Source organism: Echeneis naucrates, chromosome 7 (genome assembly GCF_900963305.1).
Source record: "Echeneis naucrates chromosome 7, fEcheNa1.1, whole genome shotgun sequence".
Lineage (NCBI taxonomy): Eukaryota > Metazoa > Chordata > Actinopteri > Carangiformes > Echeneidae > Echeneis > Echeneis naucrates.
In genome coordinates this window covers 11,852,651-11,879,406 of record NC_042517.1, presented here as the reverse complement: position 1 = coordinate 11,879,406, position 26,756 = coordinate 11,852,651, and the positions used below count along the sequence as shown (strand labels likewise).

Here is a 26,756-nt window from a genome sequence, read left to right as displayed (position 1 = left end):
TCAGACCACCATGGGTGTGTCTGAAAAGACGGAGCTAATGGACTCTGCTACTGACTTCTTCCGCTTCCCCTTCATAAGAGAACCAGCCTCTGCATCAAGGTCATCGTCATCGTCATCCCCATTGGGGTTCAGCTTGCCGTTCTGGCCCTGCAAGTCCTTTGAGTCTATGAAAGCCACGTGCCTGTTCAGCTCAGCCTTAAGTGCTGGGTCCTCGTGGGTCGGCGTCACACTGAGCATGGATGAGTGGATGCTGTCTTCGCCACGGGCCTTACCCTTGTTGGGGCAGCAGAAACAGCGACATGGCGTCAGGTAAAGGTACATGAGCACAAGCACCACGCTGGCCAGGCAGCCCACCAAGGTGGTGAAAGCTGTGTTCAGGTTCTCTCCGCTCCCCTGCATGGTGAAGTTGTGAACCTTCAGCACCACATAGATGGTCTCATTGAAGCCCTCACTTGTTGCAAAGCAAGTGTAGGTCCCAGAGTCCTCAGCCTTAACCGGACCGATCTTTAGGCTTCCATCCTCCAGAACTGTGGCCGTCTGGTTGGACCCTGGTGTCACCTGCACATTGCCAGGCATCGTCCAGGTCTTTAACATGTCTCTGCGTTTGGTGTCACAGCTCATGGTGAGGGTTTGCTTCAGGAAAGCCTCTTGAGCTGCCTCTGTGAATGTGCTGCAGTTCATAATGTCACTGCTGAGATCAAAAACACCTACTTGTGTTTTTTGCGGGCCCGGCAGAATACACACGTAGTCATCTTTGAAGTCGACAGCAGAGTTGAGTTTTCGAATGTACCAATGGGCCAGCAGGGTGTAAAGATCACAGTGACACAGCAGCGGGTTATTGTGTAAGTAGAGGCCATTTTTAATCCAAGCAGGCAGCACCTGGAGCTCATCAATGGGCAACGTCTTGATCTTGTTGGAGGAAACATCCAGGAGGCTGAGTTTCTCCAGGCGGGACTTTTCCTTAACCAGCTCCACAGGGAAGCGGCTGATTTGGTTCTGGCTTAGGTAGAGCTTCTGAAGGTTGTTCATGCCAACAAAGGCTGAGCGATCAATCTGGGAAATTTGGTTATGGTACAGCAACAGGACCTCCAGGTTGACCAAAGGCTCGAAGATGAGCTCATCCAGCAGCTGCAAGTTGTTGGAGGACAAGTCCAAGTAGCGCACATGCTTCACATAAATGAATGCCTCCAAAGACAGGAAGTGGAGCCCGTTGTGGCTGAGGAGGAGGTTATGGAGCTTTGGGAGCTTAACTGTGGTCCACTCGGATCGCAGCCGTGTTATCTCATTGTAGCTGAGGTCCAGCACGGCAGTGTAGTGCGGTATGCCGGTTGGGACGGTGGTCAGATTCATCTTGGAGCAGCTCACTATGTTTGAGGCGCAGATGCATGTCTTATGGCAGTTGAGGATAGATCCCCCCGCCCCTGGAGGCCAGAGGAGAGCCCCGCAGAGGGTGAAGAAGAGGGCCCATCTTGGACGCTCACTCCAGCAGGGTAACGTCTCCAACAGGCTGTCACTTGGTGTGGTAGCAGACTGCAACATGCTATCAGTTGATCTGAATCCCAGAGAGGTTTACTATGATCCCATTCCCAGAAAACAGCATTGAAGAGCAGCTGCAGGATTCCCCAGCATTTCTGACTGAAAGCAGAAACAAGGGCGATAGATTGATATTATTAGATAGATGATTGATAATACCGACTACACATATTTGGTCATGAATGAATGCAAGCCATGAACTATGAGCTGTTATTTATGTATTGAAATGATCTGGATTCATTGTGAATGACGCCCTCACTCACAAACTCTAAATCACATCAAGTGAAAATATGAGACATCTACCTGTACCAGAGCCAAAGTCCTTCCTACTGCACATGTGGACATGCAGTACCACAACATGTACAGCAGACACCGTCTCATCACAGCTTCCTCACGCATGTAGCAACCTATTCAGCATAAACTTTCCTCTGCTGTGCACAGTGACTGTCTTCAAATGCACACAGACACACAAACACACTGTACTCCCGCTAACTCATCTGCATTCGCTCTTTAAGAGGATATGCTTTGATTTTCCTCTGCTTCCCGTTCCTCTCCCTATCCCGCTGTTCTCTTCACCTTTGAAACACACAGACACACAAACATATACTCCATACTGGCTACATACCGTTGCACACAACAATAGGAAGCACAAATAATAATAAAAAGGACCCGGAGTGTAGGATCATGCAGATATGTCCGTTATGTCATTTTCTTGTCTAATTCTAGAGAGGATGTGCAAACGTTGCATTGCACCAGTCTGCCTAGAATGGAAACGTGATCCGATGGGATGGATCCGGGATCGGACAGAGACACCCACCTTAAACCGCGATGGATGCAGCGACGTCGGCTCGGAATAACATCGGCTCCTGGTCTGTTTACAGCGTAGCTGTCCCCGTCTGCCTGAGTCTGTCTGCTGCTGAGCACAACGACGGACGGACGGATGGAGGGAGGGAGGGAGGGGGCACAAAAAATGTGCGCGCGGCGGTGTCCGGTGCAAAATTACGCGTAAAAAGGGGGTTACGTAAAGAGCAGACAGAGCACGTAACCCATTTCTACCCAGTGCGCCCCCCCCCCCCTCCTCCAACGAGGCACTGCCGCTTCACTGCGCTTTTCTGATCTCTGCGTCTTTGATAATAATTTGCGCGTTCGGAGCAGGTGGCGGCCTGCTGCAGTGGCTGTGGTTGTTTGTGTGTTTGTTTTTGTTGTTTTTTTTTTTTTTGTTTGTTTCTTTTATTTTCTTTTTCGGCGGACGTTGTGCGATCAAGAAGGCGCTGTTTGCCGAAAAGTGCCCTGCAGAGACTCGACCATAAAAACTGCTACAATGAAAAGTAAAAGTTACATATAAAGAAGCGGATTTTCTCATAATTTCTAACATTTTCAATCACGTCATCTTCAGCAGTAGTTTGTCATTAATTCACGGGAATAATTTCAGGGTCAGACTGACAGGAAGTCCCCAGAGGAAAATATTGATCAAGGTGACCCTTTGACCTTTCTCTCATCACCATCAGTACTGCAGGTCAAAACACTGACCCCTCGCTTGTACAGACACAACAGTTTTGCTGTGCTTAAAGTCAAATGTTGGTGCTTGTAATACCGTTATTGCAGTCACAGTTAAAACACCATTTCCTGAATGAATGTATAATGCATCATTTATGCATTACAAGGTGAGACAAACAACCAGGCGGCTGGATGTTCCTGTGTCCTAGTCCTGCAAAATAAGACAGATTTCTCATGCATGTGGCTGAATGTGGCCACAAAAAGCTGTCACACATTTTCCTCTCCTCTTTCAGGGCCATCATCACGTACCATCTGACAGCTGAATATGTTAACAGTGACTAAATGTCCTGACTGGTGCCACTATTTTTATTTTGTAATCTTGTAATTTTTCTAATTATCCCGATGCCTGGTGGTATTTCTTGTCAGTTTATGTGTATCGATAAATCAGTAATTCAGTGCTAAGACACCCTATGTCAAACAATGAAGAAAAAGAAAAATATACAATTAGAAAGGTTTTACGGTAGCTTTAAACTATAGGGTATTTGCCTAGTTGTTGATTACCTTAGCCATCATGTACACAGTTTGATGTTTAGAATAGTTTTGTAGTTGACAGCTTAACCTGATTAGCTTTTCCACCAATGCTTTCCTCGCTTATTTGATTAGGTTTCTTTATGAGTGCTTGCTGAACGGGGAAAACCTTGTCATTTTTACACCAGTGAATCCACCCACATGCTGCTTTTGGAGATTTTTATTATTTTTTTTGGGTATTCCTCAATTCACAGATCTGCGGCAGCAAGCCAGGCTTTGGCAAAGCTGTGTGGGCCATTAGCATTGCCAATAAGATTCTACACCAATGTAGCCGCCTACTCAAAATGCCACAATAAATCATTTAATAGATGAAGATTATGGAAACAAGGGAAACAGCATGGGACAATGACGGGACACTCTCGAGGAATTAGTGGTATCTAAGAGTGATGCACCAGGTGTTCATCTCTGCAGTACCCTCTAACAGGAATTATTTTTAAATTGGTGAGACATGGATGTTCAAGTGACTTATCCTGTTTTGCTGGTCTTAGCCAGAATGTTCAATGACAGAGAAAGCCTTCCCTTTGAGAAATCTTTCTCCTTTTTTCTCTCTTTTATTTACATTTTTTTTTACCTGTGCTTTGATGTCACTTAGATTTCATCCATTTAGCACTGAGTATGCCTCTAATGGAGAAGCTCTGTTTGAGCTGGACCTGCCTTAAAAAAAAAAAAATGCTTGGGCATATTAGAACAAACAGAGTTGAAGCAGACAGAACAGCAGGTGGACATTTCTCATTCTTTAAAAAAAATATTCTGTGCCCAAATTCATTCTCAGAGGTTGAAACTTGAAAAGAAAAAAAGCAGTAAATCTCCCAATTTGGTGTTTTCAGACTGAAACTGAGAAATAAAGTGGTACAAAAATGAACTGATAAGATGTTGATTCTCAGAAATGTATTTCATGAAGTGTGCAAACATACCTGGAGATGTTTCTCTCACTATGTCCTAGGTGTACTTTCTAAGAGATGCATAGATGAACCGGTGTGACTGAAGATAGTGTAAAACCCCAGTCTGACCGGAGCACTGTAGCGCTCTGACTCTTGTGAGATGGAGTTGAAAGTGATTAATGAGCTGTTCGACTCCACTTCCTGCTGTGATAGTGTTGCCTGGCAACTGTGTGTGGCCTTTGGTTGATTGTTTGGCTTTGTGGTAAATCTGAGGTGGCCTTTCCCTCTCTTGTTCTTTTCCTTGTGCTTTCATCAAAGCAGACCGAGGTCCCAGATCTGATCACATATAAATAATTACGAGGTGGCACCATTGTTAAGAGAGCATAACTCTTGTGACTGACACTTTAGCAACCATACGACATGAACTGATATTTCACAAACGGGTTAAACAGCCATAACCTCAATTTAAATCAGCGAGGATCAGCCTGATCACACAAATGTTGGAGGTGTTATCAACCAGCAGGCTCTTTCTGTGCTCCAGCTGGATCTCTTTGTTCACTTACTAAGCATGCACTTTATCTCCAAGATGACTAGTTTGCACAAAATACTGTCTTGGATCCAACAGATGCCATTGCATACAACAGGCCTGCAGCAGGGTTTACAACCTGCCACGATATAACAATTTAAGTATGTTTGCAAATCTAATCAAGTCATGCTTTTGTCCACCTGTTGTGTATTCATGCTGTTTTAGCTGTGTTTTCGGTTTCTACTAGCTAGCTTCTTCATGCTCCCATATGTTGACCAGCTAGTAGCTAACTTTGGCTGGAGGTGGTTTACTGATACTTGTGTGCTGTTGCTGAAACAAACCGTCCTTTATAGCTACTTTAAAGAAACAGAAATGGAAAGTGTGATGATGAATCTCCAGTTGTTGCTATGCCTAAAAATGAAAAGCAGTGTATTTTCTTCTGCAGTTCATAAACCTGGAGGACCCCCGTCCAAAAGCAGCATTGTGTCTGACACAGGTAGCCATATCTCAGCAAGGTGTTTAGCTCATAAGAGGTCAATTTGCTGCTCCTGAAGCTTGATGACAATCTGAGACATGCAGAGATGGGAACAGTCTCATAAGGAAATAATAGGAGAAAAAGAAAACCCTGACTGTAGTCTTTGTTTAACCTATGTCTGGACTGCTCTTGGTTTCCATGGCAACACTTTCAGTTTTGTGTTTGATCAGACACACGGTGACGAAACAAGGTCACCAACAATCATATCTCAGAGGCAAAAGTGCATATTTCAATAAAAGCTGCGCTGTTTGTAATCTTGGCACGTCTTCCTCCTCCATTGCTTAGCAACAGGCCGTGCTTCAGCCATGTGCACTTTGAGACCACTACTCTAAATCATGGAGGGAGGGCTGTAGGTGTCAGCCTGCACTGAGACACTGTGAGCATTAACAATGGATGTAATCAGGAGGCAGGGCAGACATTGTTTTCACTCACTAATTAAAGCTGTCACTAATGCAGTTACAAGCTTTGCTGTAGTAAATGAGCATAATTAGCTCTGTCAGGTGAAACTCAGGGACTCATTTAAGGTCTCTTTAAAGCTGTATCTTGGAACTATTAGCTCCGCAATCAAATATATAAATAAAATAAATATAGACAACAAGAAGGATATGATTTGGTTCGTCGATGTGCTGAATAGTGAAAGAATCGGAGGGAGAAAGACAGCACAACAGGCATTCCCCTAACTGTATCTCTAATATCTGTTAATCCGTTCCTCAGGGCAGAGATAAAGGAGTTGATGCATGCTGGCTGTTCCCAAAGGAATCAGATGATTCTCCACTAATTAACTATGTGGGAAAACAACTATAATCCTCGGTCTTTGCAATAAGAGCTGTGCCCCTGCATGCTGCCAATAAGATGAAGACCCCTGGAGAAGGCTGGAAAAAGACTCCACATAGTGACTCACTGCTTTGACAATGTTTGGCTTCCTTGGAACAGAAATAAGAATTCAGATATGGCTCGCTGAAAATGATAAGGAAGCATGTGCAGCTGCTGCTTGAGAATTAAACCTAAAGCACATCTTGTCTTCAGCAGTCAGCCCTGATTAATTGTGTGTTTTCTCCTCATACTCAGTTTTTGCCACAGCGTCTCTTTTACTCCGGCTCTGGAGCCATTTTAGGAGCGTGTCAGAGAGATTCAGCAGCAGCAGCAGTCACCACAGAGCCCATTACTTGGCAGAGAGAACCTCTTGTCCTTCACAAATGACTGAGACTGTTTCCAACCTGGGCTCCCTCTTGTTATCTTTGCTAACAGCCGATTAAGCCAGAGTGGACAGGTTAAAATGCTGACCTACACAGCTTGTTTGCTGAACACTTGGCTTTTTTTCCTCACTTTACTGTTCTCAGTGCCTGCGTCTGTAGCCACTAGTGGCACATCAAGCCCAGATGAAGAGGTCTTCTCTACAGCTCTCCATTCAAACGGCAATGATTGTGCTCCAGGGGAGATAGAAAATTGCATCTGCGTTTTGGAGTGGAGTCCTGTAATGAGACTCGGATGAATGCATGCATGTGAGTAACAGGCGTGTAGTCCATAGTATTCTATATGCTGAGAGATTTGTCGAGACAAACATTTTTCTTCATGAAAAAGATTAGAAACGTCGCCAATGATACAGTTTGAATTGTGAATGCAATGCTGCAATGACAGCGGAAACCCTGATCAACTCTGAGATCATTTTCTCCCAAACCTCAACGAGCTAAAGATAGAAACATTACATTAAAATGGGCTGAGTGCCATATGATACAGGAGGAGAGTGTAACTGAGAGGCTAAGTGCTGTACTGATAAACATGCAGCACATCTACTGCACTTTTGCATGAAATGCTGACGACACGTCTCCTGCTTTCACAAGCAGGAGGATGGCAGCGTTTGTTAGGCCGTGAGGGAGCAGGAAGAGAGAGGCGAGGGCTGAAAGGGGAGATGGGAGGAGAAGGGAGGGTGGCAGAGCGACAGAGAGAGCTGGACAGAATGTCCTCTAGATTTTCCGAGAGAAGTGTCCCGTTGCATCATGAAATCAGGAGTGCTTACTCTGCTCCTTTACTTATTCAGCTCTGGCCTGTGAATAATGGAGCACAGACTGAAGAAGTACCTTGTCAGCGAGTGGTGAGGCGTCAGACGAGAGGAGTATGCTCTCTATTTTTATTAAAATGTGTCTGTGTGTGTGTACAACCAACAGAAAGCTCATTTGTGTGTTTGCTAATGTAACTTGAGTGTACATCTCTTGAATTGATGGAAAAGTTGATGACCTTGACTGCCTCTAAAATTAGGTACACCTTCCTTATTCCCATAATTAGCATATAATCAGATACCATCTTCTTCGACATCTCTTCCTGCCTTCCTCTGGACTTCACTGGTGCCAGCCAAAACAAAACCTGACTGCCCCGATTACATAAGGCACACTCGCCTCATGCACGAGTGCACTGCAGTGACTCTGATATGAGTAAGAGGATTTTATAAACAGATTTTAGACTCGCCCCCTATTCTCATTTTAGCTTTATCCTGCCAATGTGTGTGGTTTGTCCAATCCCACAATGCCCTGGTGGAAAGCCAGCCCAAAAAGCCGGTGCTGCAGCAGGAGCAGCTTCAGAGACAGACAGACCCAGCCCTGAGTTGGGCTATAGCTGGCCTTTGCAGTTGTTATATAAAAGCTGCTGATGCTGATATCGTTGCATGATGAGGGAGTGAACGAGTGTGTTCCTTTGATGCTGCAGGATGGATCTGTTATTTAGATGTGGGCTAACCCTCAGGTGTCCTCCCATGTGCCCATCTTTCAGCCAAGACTGGACACTCACCCTGCAGTTACTAAGATACAGCCTGCGAATGAGCATGAGGCGAAAAGCTTGGCAAGGTGGTATAGTGCCCTTCCATCGCTGCACAGTTCAGGTTCAAGGAGAGAAACTGTTTGGATGGACAAGTCACTAGAATTAGAAATAACTAAATTCAAGAGATTTTAAAGTTCTTAATGGCAAATGTACACAAAAGATGTAATCAATCACCAAGAAACACAAAAACCACAAGTTCCCTGACAATCAATCAGCAGGATTTAGCTAAGTTTAAGAATTATATGTGTGTTTAATTTAATCTAAAACTCCTTTGGATGATGATTTGTGAATCTAGTTAGGAAAGTTAGATCAGAAAATATGCATTTACTTCATCTTTATGTGACATGCTCTGGCATGTGTTTGTTTGTGAGAGACAGAATAAAAGTGTGTCCAAAGAGAGGTTACAGAAAACAATTAGTGCCACTTATTCTGTGTGCTGTTTTTTTTTTTTTTTTTTTTTTATTTTGGTCTTGTCATTTTCAAAGATAATGATTTGGATTCATTTTCCTCCCAGTGCCTGGTGGCTGAAAATAATTACGTTCACTAACTTAACTTAATTAAATTACCCATCAACCGTCAACTCAAGTAAATTTTCCAACTCCATCTGTGTTTTACACAGTTTATCTACAGCTGGAGAAACATCCAGTCTGACCCCTGACTTATGTGACCTATTACAGTAAAATCAGAACCAGTGTTAACTAATGCTGCCTATATGATTTGGCTTAAATAATAATACTTTGTTTACCCACAGAATGTTTTATCTTTGTGTCGACTGGATGACTCATTGAGCCGCACTGCTACAGTGATGCCATTAGACCTGGTGCCTGCCATCCATATCCTAATATTGGTTATCCACTGTCCAGAGGCATTGGACACGCAACAATCACAACAACCGCAATCAAAAGAATGACAGGAGGAAGGGCGCTGCTGTAAATGAAACAGATTTGTTTTGTGGCTCACTCTGTAATAATCTTCTGCTTTGGGAAGAGCCTTGTGTCAAGCTTTAAGGGGATTTGCAAGGCTCTGTTTCTCTGGATGTTTCCTCCATTAATCACAGCCCTCTCCTCGTACTGTGCAGATGTTTTCTGGGAAGCAGGGTTTAATGCAGGGTCATTATTACGTTTCCATTCTGTCACAAAGCTCACTCAAAAACATTTTGTTTCCGTAAAGATGTCGTCTAGTTGAGCTTTATAACCTCATTAAAGGATTTATACTTCTCGCTACATCTGTTTATGCTGTTAGAAACAGAAATCCTCTCATTTGAAACATTCATCCTTTTGTTTAATCCAGCCACCAACTTGCAGTATAAACTTGCAAATCTACAAGTGCACAAGTGCTGTGATTCCTAAGCACAGTATTACTTGGTTATTATTCTGTAATCTGTGTCCAGGCTCAAATCACATCTGAGAGGCTTTGAGTTTAAGGGCCTAATTTTTTTTATTAGAATTTTTTTTACACTTAGTGTAACGCACATGGAGTGACAGATTACTCTCAGGAAATAAATATATTTAAATATTAATTGTTTTTTTAATCAATCCATGATGGCTAGTGCCAATTTCTGCGTACGCATAACATAAGCAGGCATATTTGCTGATTATACACTCCTGATCAAAAGCCTATGACCGGTGGAAAAATTACAAGTATTGGCATTTTCATCTTTTTCAGGCTATTTAAACTATCAGCTGATGAAGAGCCTGCTTGAGTTTAAATGCAGTTTTCAATGAATTGTCTACTTTTTGTTTTGTTTTTTGTTTTTTTGTCTCTTGCTTCTGTTTCTTCTTTTTGCATTTTGAAGCTCTACTGGGTACAATCCACCAGCACGAAATGCCATTAAATGATCTGGAGAAGAGTGGTCAAAACACTGTGTCTGTTGAGATTAAAAGAGGATTTTAGAACAGTAAAGTTTGTGTATGCAGGAGTATTTAGAAGAACAGCACTGAATCAAACCAATGACATTTGGGAAATAGGCTCTGAATTTTTTCTGATAGAAATTTCAGTAGTAATATTGTCAGTCGTGTATCACTTAGACATGAGAATAGGGTTGCTTTCCCATATAAATGTAGACAAGAAAATAAATAAATTCTACAAAATATAAACTATTTTCAACGTGTGTATTTGCAGCTCTGGCGGAAGTCAAAATATGTTTTGGTGTGTTGAACCACGTGTCTGGATGCTCTGTTAGCTCGAAGGCTGCTCGGATATTTCTCACCCTTTTGAATGCCGACAGCTGGCATGCATTATTAACTGTGGAGCATCCGTCTGGATTTAACAACATCCCTCCATCCTCCACCACCTCTTCCTCCTCCTCCTCCTCCTCCTCCCCTGCCCGCCTGCAGGACTCAGCTGGCTCTAATGAGGACAGAGGAAAGAAGGCATGCAAGTGCAGAGGAAAGCCTCGAGAAAGGGCAGAGAACAGAGCACTCTGAAAGTTTTGGTTCCCGTTTTTTTATATGAGCTGGTTTATCGTAGAAGGAACACCACAGCCACCGAATCTCATTTATTTCATCTGACGGAATGAAAAATTCACAAACTGGCACAAAGACTTGGCAAGTTGGTGCATCAGTGCTTCACTTTTGCAGACCTCTGGCATTTGTAATGTTCTCATAAATATGTACGTCATGAATATTTCTGATCTAATGCTTATTTGGATAGTGAGAATAAGTAATGTTTTATCACGTCACTAAAGCCACAAAATTAGGTTGTTCAGTGTGCACAGGTGTGTTATTACATTCATTCTGTGACATTTTAGCCATTTTATCAAGTCCAAATTTAACCACTTTGCCTGAAAAGAGCTTTCAAATTCACCTTTCACATGCTGTTGAGCCTTAGTTCTCAGTGTGTCATTTTCAACAAAAAAAAGGAAAAATGTGTTACTGAAGTGGAGACACGTGTGCCAGAAAATATTTTTTTCTGTGGAAACATTAATTACATGGTTCTAAAAGATGAATCAATCCATTAAAATATATTTTCTGCCACAATCTTGAGAACCTCTGATTTAATGATGGAAATAAAATTGATGTCAGTTTGTATTTTCTGCTTTTAGCTACATTAGCAGTAAACCGAATTTGCCTGTTAGGATATTCATGATCCCAAAAGGATGAATGTTACGGACAAACATGTCCTAAGCAGTACAGCAAACAGGCTAATGTGCACACATTAACTTTAACAAGCCTACAAATAGCTGAAGTAAACTCAAAATTATCTTTTATCTTTTTTTTCAGCAAATTTCCACTTTTTATTGTGTATCTATATTTAAAAAAATATATATACTCATTAGAATAGCTCTAAAGAGTTACTTAAAAGAAAATAAAAAAACACCAGGCCAAAACCGATGTTTCACTGTTCTTCTTAGTTGAAAGTTGTTTCATCATTAAATGAACCAACAAATTGGAGCCACTGGACTGCACCGTCATCACTGCTGTCTGCAAGGTCAGAGGTCACCAAAAACAAGGTGGCGGGTTAATTGATTATTTGCGATGGTAACAATGCTGCTGATGTTCCTCTGCCCAGTTTAAAGCCCCGCCTCCACCCCAGCGTCCAGCTGTACTCTCTGAGCCTCAGCCCCATGTCCCTCCCCAGCCTCTGCAGGCCAAGCCTGTTTGTTTTGTGGAGAATGACGACATCCAAGCAAACAGACATTCTGTGTTCACATGATAAACAGGTTGACTGAGATGGATTGCTTAAAGTTTTAAAGGCCAAACTTCCATTTTACCATTCATACATTCATTCCATTCATTCATACATTATGAATATGTGACAAAATAAATGGCACAATATAAATAAAAAAAAAAAAAAAAATGGAAAGCTTAACTCATTTGTTATGTAACTGAATCTTTTCTCTGAAAACAGATAAAATACTCCTCTTTTGATAAAACTATACAGATTGTGCCAACTACCCAAAATATCTAAACGGATAAACAAAAAATATACATCCAAGCTCTAATGTGCTGTCATGTAGATGCGATGCTCACTGACGGGAAATTCACTTCACTCAAAAGGCTATGAGTGCTCAGCTGGATATTAATCCCACATCTGACACTGTGAAGCTGAAGCTTGCTTATGTGAAGGGAAAGGGGGAATATGGTGCATTTGTTCCTTCCCCAATAGCGGAGAAAGCACTCAGGGTGGGCGACCCAGCGAGGGGAGGGGATGGCCTTCGTCTTGTGGTCTGCCTGCAATGCTTGATTTCACTCAGCTCTGCATCTGAAGGCTATTATTTGAATATATCAATTTTGAAGTATATGAATAATTTATATATATATCAGCTGATAGCCTCTGGAAAGGGGCCATTACAGGCAGAGAGTGCAATAAACCAACTACTAAACCGGAGCAGTATTCTTTTATTGTAACGACAGAATTGTTAGTTGTTGTTTCTTTTTACATGGGTATACGCTCATGGCCTTAGTGAAAGATTGTGGTCTGGGTCAATACAGAAAAGGTCACCTGACTTCAGGGTTCAGGTTTACATTCAACTAAAGCCACAATCTTTCCCTGACCTTAATCATAGTGCTTTGTTTACGCGCAGTTGATCTCAGACAGGACTGTGGAGGTAAGTTCTTCAGTGAGAAAGTCCCTTTGAGCTGCATCTGTCCAAACCACCTGCAGGTGTTTCTGGTGTTATAAACAAATGTAGCACATTCATTAAAAGACATGCATTACATAGATTATCCAGTCAGTGATTACTTCTTCTTCACAACCTGTTTGTTGCTGCAGTTTAGCTTTTGATGTGATTTCTAGGAGACATGGTTGAGATGAGATGAATGATTTCACCAATTTTCTAGTAAAGCTGAAGATACAACCTGTTAGCTTTGTTTCATATAAAGTTTGGAAACAGGGAAACGGGAATCTGCCAACATGGCTCTGTCCGAAGTTGACAAGGACACCTCTGAAACGCACCAGTTAATGACCACATTGCACTTAGCCTAGACAAAAACACAAAAAGTATTTAGACTGATTATAGTTTTGTATTTTCCGTACAGAAAGGATGGATAGAGTCACATCAGAAAACAAAGAAGCATATTGTTACATTTGTTCGTCCTGCCACGCCCTCCACCGCTGCTGTCTAACCTGGGCCACTCCCTGAGAGGCTGTGTGTGGTAATTCACTGAGTAGAGACAGGTGTGCCGGAGCAGAGCTGGGCCCCACCATCTGCAACTCATCCAACAATCAAGCCTGCTACTGAAGCCAGTGGTTCCACCTCTGCCCTGCTCTGTCAGTGTACTGCATCGAGCTCCTCACACCAGTTTTTGAACGAAACCTACAGCAGACTCGATCCTGTTGCTGACCCATTCTCACCTTCCCCACAGTCATCCTCGCTCTGCCTCAGGTCCCTGCTCTCGGGAAATCACCTTCACCGGATCGAAGACTCTGTCCAGCTCTCCACAGCACCCAAGATCTTCAATTTTGAAAGAGGAATGGCTGGTTGGAAAACTCTGACACAAGGTTATTTATTTTTATACAGTAGAAAGCATAAATGAGCAAACCCCAACACCTTCCTCAGAAAAACATCCATCTTTATTTAGAATTAACGTTTTCAGTGGGATCCTCTGCAATAAGATATGTGTGAGGAGAAATGGCTACCAGTCAAACACGTACAATCCCATTTATGCTGAGCATTGAAAATATATCAAATAAATATGTGTATTTAAAGGGCATTAGAGTCATTCTTATTTCAGTGTAAGTCTTCACAAAGACAAAGGAAGTTTGATCAGCGCTGTTACACTGGACTGAGTTGCACTGCGTTCTTGTCATTGCCTTCCCCTCCTGTCCTTTGGTCAGTGTGTGTCCTTCTAACAGATGAACATCGTGTCTTGCTGCAGTGTAGAGCAGCAGAGTCCCCGCAGGCTATTTGTGACTCAACCAAGGACATCTCACCCCACTGCACCACCAGCCGGATACTACAGAGGCAGCTCGATGCTCTTATTCAAAGATACTGCCGTGTCTGGGAGGGAACTCTGGAATATTTTTACTTTCATAAGTTATGTAGCACAAACCAGCAATTTTGCATATATTTATTTATTTAATGTGAGATGGGAAAATGTTCCTTTTGATGAAATAAGAATCTGTCAAGTGACTCAGTGGAGTCATGATATAAGTGAAGTCACTTGGTGTGTGTTGGCTTGAAATGTAAATTTTACTTGAACATGCTACCACAAAAAAAAAAAACAAAAAAAACAATATAGCATTAATCCATCTGTTCATCTTCAACAGCTTATCTAAAGTCTTTCTGGATGACTGAGCTTCCAACCCTATCTCTAAGGGAGACCTCAGCCACCCTGCAGAGAAAACTCATTTCGGCTGCTTATATCCGCAATGTTGTTCTTTCGGTCATGACCCATCACTCATGACAATAAGCGAGGGTTGGAACGAAGACTGACTGGCAGATCGAGAGCTTTGCCTTCTTGCTTATGTCCCCTTTTTGTGACAACGGTGTGGTACAGTGAATGCAGCACTGCACCAGCTGCCCCGATTCTCCAGTCGAACTCACTCTCCAGAGTTCCCTCACTCATGAACAAGACACCAAGATAATGAACTCTGTCAATTGGGGCAAGGATTCATTCCCCACCTGGTGTAGGCAAGCCATTGGTTTCCTACTGAGAACCATGGCCTCAGATTTAGAGGTGCTGATCCTCATCCTTGCCACTTCACACTCAGCTGCACCATGAAATCCTGTCCATGAATATGATGAACAAAAGCAGAGATGAGACGGAGACCCCCCACCCCATACACCACCAGCAGCACCTCCCACAGAACATCCCTGGGAACCTGGTCATACGGCTTCTCCAGAAGCACATGTGGACTGGGAGATTGTATTCCCAGGCTCCCTGAAGAATCCCTGTGAGAGTCACGAGCTGGTCCGTTGTTCTACGACCAGGACGGAATCTGCATTGTTCCTCTTCAATCTGGGGTTCAACAACTGGACAGACCCTGAAGGTACTGGAAAGGATTCCAATACCTTAGAGTAGACTTTTCCAGGGAGGCCGAGTAGTGCGATGTCCCTGTAATTGGCACACACCCTCTGCTCACTCTGAAGAGAGGGACCACCACGCCGGTCTGCCACTCCGTGCCACCTGATCCAACCCACCACCAGATGGTGATCAGTTGATGGCTTTGCCCCTCTCTTTACCCAAGTGTCTAAAACACATGGTTGGGTGAGATGATAAGATTATAAAACCGATCATTGACCTTCAGCGTAGGGCGCTCTGGTACTAACTACACTAGTAGTGTAACAATATAGCAGCAGTACTGAAAGAATGCTGGCGAGTCAAATGCTTGCAAAATGCGATCTAATCCTCAATTATTATTTTTTTTATTACCGTCTTGGCTTCAGGTTCAGTGTTATTATGCTTCCCCAGACATGCAGCCCAGTTGGTGACTCAGTGTGTGCTGGAGATGACAGTGCCAATCTGGAGCCAACAGGGTGCTAATTGTGTCTATTTGGACTGAATGATTCTGGGAAATCAAACAGTGAAAACCATTTACCGTCACTGGGTGGTGAATTCTCCATCTGCCTAGAGAGGGCAGGTTGTCCAAGAACGACCGCTGAAGTATCCCACATAGTAATTATGATCTTTATTGTTTGAGTGAATAAAAAAAAGAAAAAGATTTCAGTCATTCAGTGTATCCATTCAGCTCAAATCTTTACAGCAAAGTACAGTGCAGGCCAAAAGTTTGGACACACCTTCTAATTCAAATTAAAAGGAAAGTCTGTCCAAACTTTTGGCCTGTACAGTGTATTTTTAACTAAACACAATGTTAGTGAGCTCCTGAATCCTGGTGGATCACTTGTGAAATTGAGCAAAAGGATTTTTCCAAATCAAGTGTGCGTGCCTGCGTTATTGTGTGTACAGGACCTAATAAAGTCTTAAATCAGACATGGACTGTCAGTGGACAAAACTCTGGTGTTACAGGCCTTTGACATAGTGTGTGTTTTTGTCTGAGGGCGTGAAACAAGAAATGAATAGCTTCGGATTTTAACTGAATACTAAAGTCCTGCCCCGATGAGCGTGAATCTATGGGCTTCATAACTGTAGTTGTGCAGAATTTCAAATGATATTTCGGGGTGGTCTCAAGTGTCGCAGTTGCTTGTTAAATGTGAGAGCTCCCTCTACTGATGAGATCTGAGGTCACAACAGGAAATAAAAACCAGCTCAGCAGGCGGTAATTGAGCATGGGTCACCCCAGCTGTGTTGGATTACACAGGGAAAAGGAAAAGTGACCCAACACACTGAACACTGGTCATTTTACCTGGCAGAGCGGTGTGTATGAGAGTGGTGAAATGGTGGCGTTGGAGGCCGTGTGGGAGGGAAAAGGCATGCTGGGAGGTTGAAGTTGGGGGCTGCCATTGGAGCCATTGTATTTCTTTTTTCTCTGTGCGTTATATTTGCTGGCTCTGTGATTATCCAACACCTCAGACACAAGCCCAGTCACAGGACACACACACACACACATTTGAAAAGAGTAGCGTTAACAAATACAAACAGTCTTTTATATTCACCTAACATCAACAAAAGGCCCCAGTAGTATTGCTATCATCACATCAAGGCTTATGATACATAAAAACTCTCAGGGTGCTAAACGTATTTTGTGTGTCGGTTCACCGCTAAAACGCATCTCAGGGAAAATGAATATCTGGTGCTGAATTTTTCCACCAGATCATATGAGTGACCGCAGCAGTGACTCAGCAGCAGCAGCAGCAGCAGCTCCCAGCCTTATCATCCAGCCACAAAATCAACAGTGAACATGACAAAGCAGTAGCTTGTAGTTTTTAACAGCGCCACAGTAAGTTGATCAATAGATGAGCATGTGTGTAATTTACTTATCGATTAATCCATGAAAAGAAGCAATGGCTCATGAACTAATCAGTCCAGAGTTTGCGGAGCTTCACTTCCACTGATGGATGAATTCCTCTGGAAATACACGGTATGAAAAACAGATGTCATTAATGATGTGTGGGACACTATAGGTGTGAGCTTCACTATGAGTTCGAACAGCAACAGCGGGTCAAACGAGACACAAGGGAAAAAGGCAAAACCTGAAAAAAACAAATAAAAAAAAAATCTGAAGATATTCACAAAGCTCTGCTGTAGTAGTGTCTTCTGCTCCCAAACTCCCTCATATCTCTCCTATTGAAATGTTTGGGCTGGGATCCAAATGTTATTTAACCTCAGATATTTTGGTATGATAATACTTTTGATGCCAAATAGGTTGTGTGTTGCAACGAGAGTAGGTGTAATAAGCTGCACAGCTTCAGCCCACAGTCGAAAACCGTCTATTTTCTTTTATTGTTTCCACAGTGTTGTTGTCTAGATTGTTGTGTATTTTCTCTTTGCAAAACTGCTGATTGGTGATGGCAGATTAAAAAAATATATGAGAGGTTTCAAGGTCCATGAAAGAACAGACATGTTCTGGATCTTTTAATATAAATGATTTGGACGGATTTCTAAATCTTGAATCTTTCACTACTGTTAAAGTTGTATTATCTTTTATTTTGTGATTTTTGTCTAGGGATCCATCCATCACCACTTATTTATCACATATAATGGATTCTTTTTCCATTAATCATGCAGGCTCTTAAATATCAAATATCAGTCTTTGGCGCAATTCACATCGTTTTGTCAAACTGTTCAAACCTCCAAGGATGTTCAACATAGAATAATAAAGACAAACACCAAGATTTACCACGTCTGCTCAGTGAAACAACTGGAACAATGCCAGCCAAATGTCTGTAAACCAACTCTCCCATCAGTGGAGGAAATCAGTGTGTAATAATACTATAATACTGTGTTACTTTGGTTGTGTGGGCTGTGCTTTGGTAAACGTTAATCTCAGCTCATTAACATTAACCACTGGGATTCATTTCTTTTGTGCGGATCAATAATCCAGCCTCGTGAAAGGGCTTTTGGTGGATTGTGCATTGAGGGAGATCTTGAGCTGAGCAGAAGGAGAAAGAGAATTAGAGATATGCTGATCCTGAGGCTGAAGGTGATTCTCTTTGTCTAATTGTCAGCTATTTGTGTGCAGGACCTGGTGAGACCTGTGGTGAGACCAGCAGGACGCCTGAAAAGCAGAACCATCCCTCCAGTTGGAGTCCAGAGGCTGTGAGGCACTAAGACCCAGTGGAGAGCAGGGGAGGCTGGGTGCTGCCTGTTCACCCACAGCCTGCCTGTCTGCTCTGCAGTTGCCCTGGGCATATGTTGGAGCCGGTGCATGTGTGTGTGGAAGTGTGTGAGGTGGGATGGTGTGTGCGTGAGTATGTGTCCACGCTTCATGCATCACTACTTGAAAGAAAGAAAGGAGCCCTCGTCCTCTTTTTATTTTCCCTTCTCCCTTCTGCTCCTGCTCTGCCTTTCCACCTGGACCGAAGAGGTGGGAGAAGGAAAGCTGAGAGAGGAGAGGTGTGTGTTTGTGTGTGTTTGAGGCAGTGGGGAGGTGGGAGGTGGGCAGTCAGCCTGATGACAAGATGAAAGGGACCAGGTGAGGAGGAGACACAGGAGCAACCCCCCACTCCTGTGACGTCGGGTGTGTGTGTTTGTGTGTGCGGTGAGTGTGTGTGTTGGAGAGAGAGGGAGAGAGGTAGAGTCAGAGAGAGAGAGAGAGAGAGAGAGAGAGAGACATCCAAACAGGTCGGCTATCCGTCAGCAGACTGAACCGGCACAGGGGAAAGCAGCCCTCTCCAGACTCAGGTATGTCACCGACATCTACAAACACACCTGCCCTGTTAACTGAGTGTGAGGAGAAGTGTGTGTGGTTGTGTGTTTCTTCACAGGGAGTAAGAGGGGAAGTTAGGATGCTGGAAAGGTGGCACAGTGTAACATCTGAATCAGAGCAGTGTTTTTCTTCTATCATCAGCCATCCCAGTAGCCCTGTGCATGAGGACAGAATATCTGGAAACAGATTTCTCATTTTTCACCTTTTTGCCCCTGATGAGTGAAAGTGATTTGCAATGAAAGGGATGCTTAAACAACAGACTAGTTTTCTCTCCACGCAGTAAATACTGTGTCATGTGCATATGATACAGTCATATGGTCCACTGATGTCAGCCAGCGAGTCTGCTGCCAGAATATCTTAGCTTTGTATGTCAAAGCTAAGATATTCAACTGGAAACTTTAATATTTTCATCAACTCGACTGAATTTAACCAGTCAATTGAAGATGTAAGAAATTTAGACCTTCTTCTTCTTTTTCTCATTGAAATAGCTCTGATTATCTATTTAATTGAATAAAATTAACCAATTCAAAACAGCTGGCATGCACATTTTTCTAATTTACTATTGATCAGGATTCTTGTGTGATTAAAGATCGCTTGAGAGACTGAATATCTTCGCTTCCCAAAGCGGTGGTGACAGTGTGTTTCTTTAGGAGCCTTTAAAAAAAAAACAGTTGTCTTGGATTGCTGACACTGGACACCGAAGAGCAACGAAAATGATTAAATACTGGATCAGAGTAAGGCCCAGCAGAGGATTGTTGCTACATCACAGCTCAGCTGTCATTTACAGTTGATTTAATTGGGCTGAAGGTGACTGTCACCCTTTGACCTATTCAACAAAGGCCGCCGACTTACACCTACGTCTGTCAGGTGTGCATATGTGGGCAGGAGAAAGAACAGGTGTCTTGCAGGGAAGAAGCCTGTCACACTTGTGAAATGGAAAACTTGCACATGCTGGTGTGCAGCACGTGGAAATGTACCAAAGGTTTAGTTCTCCTTTCATAGCTTTTACAGTGTGTGGGGTTGTCTCCAGGTGAGGTTGTGACAGTAAACAGTGCAGTACCTCTTGACCACCACTCTGGACAAAAAACAAAACAAAATGAAACGAAACACTTCTCTAAAAACACAGTTAATCTGTAATTTCACAGGATTTTTTCTTTCGTGCTACAGACGTTTAATCAGAAAGATTATTGTTAAGAAACACCGAGTGCATCATTCAGTCTGTCAAATAGCTTCATCTTATGATTCCAAATCGTGGGAAGCTTAACATTTTTATATTTCCAACTTCATGATTAAAATCATGAAAAATGTGATTGAACCTTTCTTCCTATCACTCCAGACAGCAGAAAGCTCTGTAGTGCTGAGTTTTGCAGTTTGTTCACTCATCTAGTTTGCTTCTGGACTCTGTTAAAGGGGACATATGGTCTTCTTAGTGCTCTTAGCTTCTCCCTGGGCCAGCAGCTGCCCTGAAATCACACATCTGAGGATGCAGATGTCAAATGTGTTGTAAATTGTGACCTTACCTTTAAGTGAGTGCAGGCTACTTAAATCCTGACAGCTTCATAGCCGTATGAATCAGCTTGCATATGTCACATTACAGAGACAGACAGCACTGCATTTAAAACCGTCCTGTGTATTTTCATATCACCAAAAATGCTTTGAACTACTTTCTATTCATGTTAACATCAGAATATTCTGATGGCTATTTTTCCTTTCCGACTTTATGAAGGTTTCAGATTTCTTAATTATGTTATTTTAGCATATATTTCAGCAAGGTCTTGGTCAGGTAATGCGAGTAATGTTGCACTGCTTCTATTTTAATTTTGTGACGTATATTTTTGTTTAGAACTAGTAATCAGCATTAGTGCAATGTCCATGTTGTCTTTGGCAAGTCTCTTCATCTTTATCTGTCCCTGCTTTTAAACACAGGACTCTCTCCCTTATTCCAGGTGTTTCCAACTGAAGGTCGTATTGGAAAGAGGAAGATCAAGGATCGAGTCAGAGCTCCTGGGATTATTTTAAATCGACCTGAGCCATGGCCTGTGTAGCTCCAGCTGTCTTGACGGAGACCGCAGCCTGAGCTTCTCAGTGACACCCTACGACAGGGGAGGATGGGTGATGGGCCTATGAAATTCAGCAGACTCTCTCCTCCTTATGCCGCCCTCTCATGGAGCATCCTGTCACACCGAGCCCCTCCTGGAACGCTTCTCTCTCTGGCCTCCCCACTTTCCCAGCCTCACCGCATCTGAATATCTCTAACGTGACCCAGCCCGTCGTGAGGACCCCGGGTGGGGTAGGTCTGAACCAGTCCTTGGCGCTGTGTGCTATGCTCATCATGGATGTAGTGGCAGTGGTTGGGAACTTGGCCGTGATTGTTGTCATCACCAAAACACCGCAGCTGCACAAATTTGCCTTCGTGTTCCACCTCTGTCTGGTGGACCTGCTAGCAGCGCTGGTGTTGATGCCTCTGGGGATGCTGTCAGACCGGATCCTGGTGGACGAGGCGCTGTGTCGGAGCTACCTCTGCTTGAGTGTGTGTCTAGTGAGTGCCACCATCCTCACCATCTGTGCCATCAATGTGGAGCGCTACTACTACATTGTCCACCCCATGCGTCATGAGGTGAAGATGACTGTGGGGGTGGTGGTGATGGTATTAATAGGAATCTGGATTAAAGCTGTTGTCATGTCATTGCTGCCTCTTTTGGGATGGCTACTCCAAGGGAACCAGGGTTTGGGGACGCCTTCTGTCCTCCTTTCTGGTCAGAGACTTTGCTCTCTCCATTGGACAGGAAGCCGGTCCACACGTTTGCTTTTCATGGCCTTCTTTACACTTATTTATTTTCTGTGTCCCATGCTGATCATTCTGGTTGTCTACTTCAACATGTTCAAGGTAGCACGCGTAGCAGCTATGCAGCATGGCCCTCACCCCACCTGGATGGACACGCCACGGCAGCGCTCTGAGTCTCTCAGCAGCCACTCCACCATGGCAGTCAGCCTCGGAGGAACGGGTGCCCGCACCACCCCTCAGAGGACCTTCAGTGGTGGGAAGGCTGCGGTGGTCCTGGTGGCAGTGGGAGGGCAGTTCTTCTGTTGCTGGCTCCCGTATTTCTCCTTCCATCTCTACTCGGCTGCCATGTCTACCTCTCCCACCTCGCTGGCCCAGCTGGAGGATGTGGTCACATGGATTGGCTATTTCTGCTTCACCTCCAACCCATTCTTCTATGGTTGCCTGAACCGGCAGATTCGCCAGGAGTTGGGACGCCACCTGGCTTGCTTCTTTAAATGGGCTGGGCCTGGCGAAGGGGAGCAGCTGCCCAGCCGTGAGGCCTCTATCGAGGAGAATTTTTTGCAGTTCCTTCAAGGCACTGGATGCAATCTGGAGCCCTGCAACTCTCACAGCAGAGCCAGCCCAGAGGCGGAAGAGACTGAGGCCCTTCGGGAGTCAGCTGTTGAGCAGAACATGTCAGCTGACTTCCACATCCCCGGGCAGATCCTTGAGGAGACCTCAGAGTTCATACAGCGGCAACAGCTGAAGAAAGAGCTACATCTACCAGAAAACGAGAACTGTTACAAAACTCTACCTGAGCTGTAGCTGCGTCTCATTTGTTTTATCATCCAATAATCCAAGAAATGCTCTTAGCTTTATTCATTTTTTCTAAAGAAAAAAAAAAGGTTCAACTAATATATCTATGTTTGTGCTACAACGGTACTTTTAACCTAAAATTTCAGTGAACTGCAAAACTTTGTCTGGTTATGTAGTTTTTCATAGAAGGAGAGTGCAGAATATAATGTACATCAATCACATCTCCAGAGGCCATAATGCTGCAGGATCACATGGTTTGTAGAGCCAAACAGCATCGGGCTGTTTTCTGTGATGCAACCACAGGACACTAAACCCTCATTGAGAAAAGCTTCAGGGGAAAACACTGTTTTTACAGTTTATGGAAAACTAAAAGAGCCATTAAATGAGAAGCAAATATTCGATGAAATACATTCATTCATTCATTCATTCTTATCTCAATTCTTCAATCAAATTGTCAATCTCTCAGTTATTTATCAGACATTAGGCAATAATGTAGACAAACATTGCAAGATACATCATCACTTCATCAAATATTGTTTTTTCTTCTACATTGTCCTTTGGATTAGTCTTTTAACCCCCTTTAAAATCAGTTTATATTCAGTCAGTGATGAACAAGTAATTGATGAGTTATTGCTGATTTAACATACTGTCTTATTGTTAGGCCCCACTTCACCTCAACAAAGTCTTATTTCATAGGAGAGAATACTGTATTCATTGTTGTCGAGCTTGTTAAAGGATCTGTTGTTACCATGTGTTTGATCCTCATACAACCAAGGTATTAATCCAAAGTGTTGGCGTGTTTCTCAGGATAAATATTAAGAGTAATTTAAAACCTTGTCTCTGCATTTGTAATATGAATGACGTTAAACAGGATAATTTCATAGCTGGCTCTGCTGGTGTTATTTAGAATGAACAGGCTGACACACTGGTGTATTTTTAACCATTTTCCAGGAAAATAATTATCATATCTATCCGAGTCTTGTGATTATCACCGCCTCACCAATATCAGCTCACATTGCCAGACTCATGATTTCATCCCCATCCGCTCAAAGAAAAACATTGTGGCTCGTTGAATTTGTTTAACGGTGATCGTGTCAAGGATTAATCCTTGTAAAAACGTTGGCTACACGCATTAAAGCTGTCAGTCCGCTGAAAGGAGAATGGATGTGGATGGTTTGGGACCACACTACCCCTGTGATGCCTGTGCTGTTTACAGGAAAACACAGGAGCAGTGCGAGTGCTCCTGTGTTTGTGCCTCAAACAACCAGGCTTGTTGTGGCTACACAACACGCAGGTGTGACACTGCTTACACATGGCAAGATTTGCCTTTGGCCTCATTTAGCAACAAATGGAAGACACAAGTGATACTTCCTCTAATCTCAGGTGGATTACAGTTTGCACAAGTCACACAAGCAGTGACGAATCTTCCAAAGAAAATTACATGGCACAAATCTCTTACAAAACTCTCTTTTTGTACTCACTCTTTCTTGTTGCCTTCATCTAGTTTGGACTGCCTCATACTGGACTGTTGGTATGATCACAAGACACTTCATGCAAGGCAAATAGGGAAGGTTCATATTTAGCTGGGAGTCAGAACAGTAAAAAGCCTCCTTTGTCAGGGGAGGCATAAGGTTCTTGATTTTCACACAACATGTATTTGTAACTGCTCTTCGAGATGGAGTTTTCTTGTCATCTTGATTTAAAATATTTCTTTTGTGTCAAAAGTAGGTGCAGTAATGTCAGGCCTATAGTCAAGTAAAAAATAAAAAGGAGCACAAGACAAACTCACTGCCATAATCATCAATGCCGTTCAGTATGTATATATTTTTAATGTATTATTAGTAGTAGTTTTAAAACTACAAATTATAAAGATAAAATGCCCTTGTTTTTTTTTTTTTTTTACCAGTGACCAGAAATAAGGATTTAACCTCTTTAGACCGCTGATATCTTCCTATTGAGCATTATTAAGCATCTCCTCTTCATGGTACACTGTTTTAATAAAGTCACAGATATTTCACACAGGCTGGGCTCATTACAAAGCCCCCAGCTCAGAGTGTACATCAATCCACCATTCAATCAGCTTGATTTCCAAAACCGTGGCAGAAAATTGCCTCCACCAATCTGATTACATGCTTAAAAGCTGTTTCTTCTACCATCTGCTGATTACAAGCACACGGAAATAAGCTATGCTGAAGGGGAATGGCGGATAATATTCCTGGCTTTAGGAATATCCCTGGTTTGTTTGTTATAAATTCCAGATATGTTGATTTTCCTTTCTGTATTTCTTTTTTTCTTTTTTTTGTACCTGAACTGAAGAAACTGTTTGGATTCTTCATTATGAGGGTTTGACTTCTCCCTTGTTTCTCTGTGTATTGGTTACACATGAGCGGAGATTATTAAAAATGCTGCAAAAAGATGACTGAGTGCGTTGTGGTTGATATCTGTCACAGTCACCTGATGTTCTCACATCAATAACGGTCTCACATGATCAGTGGTGTCGATCATCTGTTTGTTGAGCTGCTGCCTCGCTTCTACCTCTGTGTGTGTGTGATTGTGGTGCAGACAGGGATGCTGCATCCTAGAGGGGTAACGAAGCATTAAGATTGTGTAAGATGCTTGTGTTGTGAACAACACTGTAAAAGCTCTAACTAACTAACACCCATTGACACTGAGCAGACTTGTTTAAATAAGCGAATCTCAGCCATTTTCCCAAACTTCCCAACACTGACATTTTCGACCATTCATGTATGGATTGTGTAACATAATGCCCCTTCTCTGTTCTACATTCAGTTTTTCTAGATTATAATGTCAGTGATTTTGGAGGCAACGGTCCTCAGTGTGTCGTATTGTAGCAGTTGTCCTTTGACCACAAACATCCAGACACACGTTCCACAATCCAACCAGCAGAACTCTGAATCCTCATCCCTGTTTTCTGATCAAATTCGTTTTCTTAGCATTCCCTGTGCTGCTCCACATTTGACTGAGTGAATCACAGCGTTCATGTTGAAAGTGTCGGTGGAGGCATTTCCCTCAGCACAGGGATGGTTCAAACAGCCTGGCCTTACTGTGAAAAGTGCTCAAGGGATGGACCATGACCCCTCATATCCCACATGATGGTCCCTCAGGAGGGTCACTGGGTGCAACGAGGATTCATCCAGCAGGCAGGTTTGGCTGTGTAGTGGTTTGACTTCTATCAGTGAAAAGCTCTTATCATCTCAGAGGCCACATGCGAAAACAGGAGCTTGCAGTTGTCTGGGAGTCGGTAGCTGCCTGCTCTGATACATCTCTATCACCAGATCACTGACCTCCAATTCATGACTTCTCTGAAATCAGTGTTATCGCTCTAGCAGGCAGATCAGGAGGAAGAGGATATGCAGTCTGTGGACTTTGAGCTTGATTTGCCTTTTTGTCATTTGCTTTCTAGATTTGTCATCAGTCATAACTAAAGAGAACAACAGCAGCAGAAAAAAAAGTGAAAGAAGCCCAGTTACATGTTTCCAGGACAATATGATATCACAGTTAACCTTTTTAACATTGGTGTGAAACTGTGTCATGATCAGCTGATCCTGGGTTATGGCCAAAAATACATTTGACCATTTGAGTGACCTCTGACCTTTTACCAGCAAATTCTAATCAGCTCACCCTTTATTTTGAGTTAACGTTTGTTGGAGGATGAGTGCAGAGTTTGGTCCAAACAATAAGTGGTCAAATACCCATCTTAAACAGTGATGGCTAATCAGTCCTTTAATAATATCAAAGTTTTAAACAATTCCTTATAATTCATTCAAATTATCCACAAAGAATCATATTTCATTTCGAGTTGAACATGTTTATTTCAGCAAGACTTCTGAAAATGATGGTCACTTGTCAGAGGAACACTGAAATAACAGACAAGAGGGCCAAAGAAAATGAAAAGAAAATAAATCCATGTCCTGCCATGCTGGTCGGGTTTCTTTATTACCCCTAGTACTTCATTCTTTAGTCACCCCTGATCTGACGAAGCAAGAAATTTGAAGACAGCATCTTGGGAAACAGTTGTTCTAAGGTTTCAGTATTTTATGACTTTCCTGCTAATAGAGAATGAATCAAAGGAAA

At 43.0% G+C, this 26,756-nt stretch overlaps 2 protein-coding genes across 2 annotated transcripts; one reads left to right on the top strand and one right to left on the bottom strand.

Annotated features, from left to right (window-relative positions):
- amigo1 (adhesion molecule with Ig-like domain 1) lies at nt 1-1,565 on the bottom strand. Its single transcript, XM_029507100.1, has one exon. It carries the CDS (start codon nt 1,537-1,539, stop codon nt 1-3), a length of 1,539 nt encoding a protein of 512 aa, XP_029362960.1. The 5' UTR covers nt 1,540-1,565.
- A 17,350-nt stretch (nt 1,566-18,915) lies between these two features.
- gpr61 (G protein-coupled receptor 61) lies at nt 18,916-25,048 on the top strand. Its single transcript, XM_029506698.1, has 2 exons — nt 18,916-19,056; nt 21,028-25,048. Exon 2 carries the CDS (start codon nt 21,246-21,248, stop codon nt 22,668-22,670), a length of 1,425 nt encoding a protein of 474 aa, XP_029362558.1. The 5' UTR covers nt 18,916-19,056; nt 21,028-21,245; the 3' UTR covers nt 22,671-25,048.
- The last annotated feature ends 1,708 nt before the right edge of the window (nt 25,049-26,756 follow it).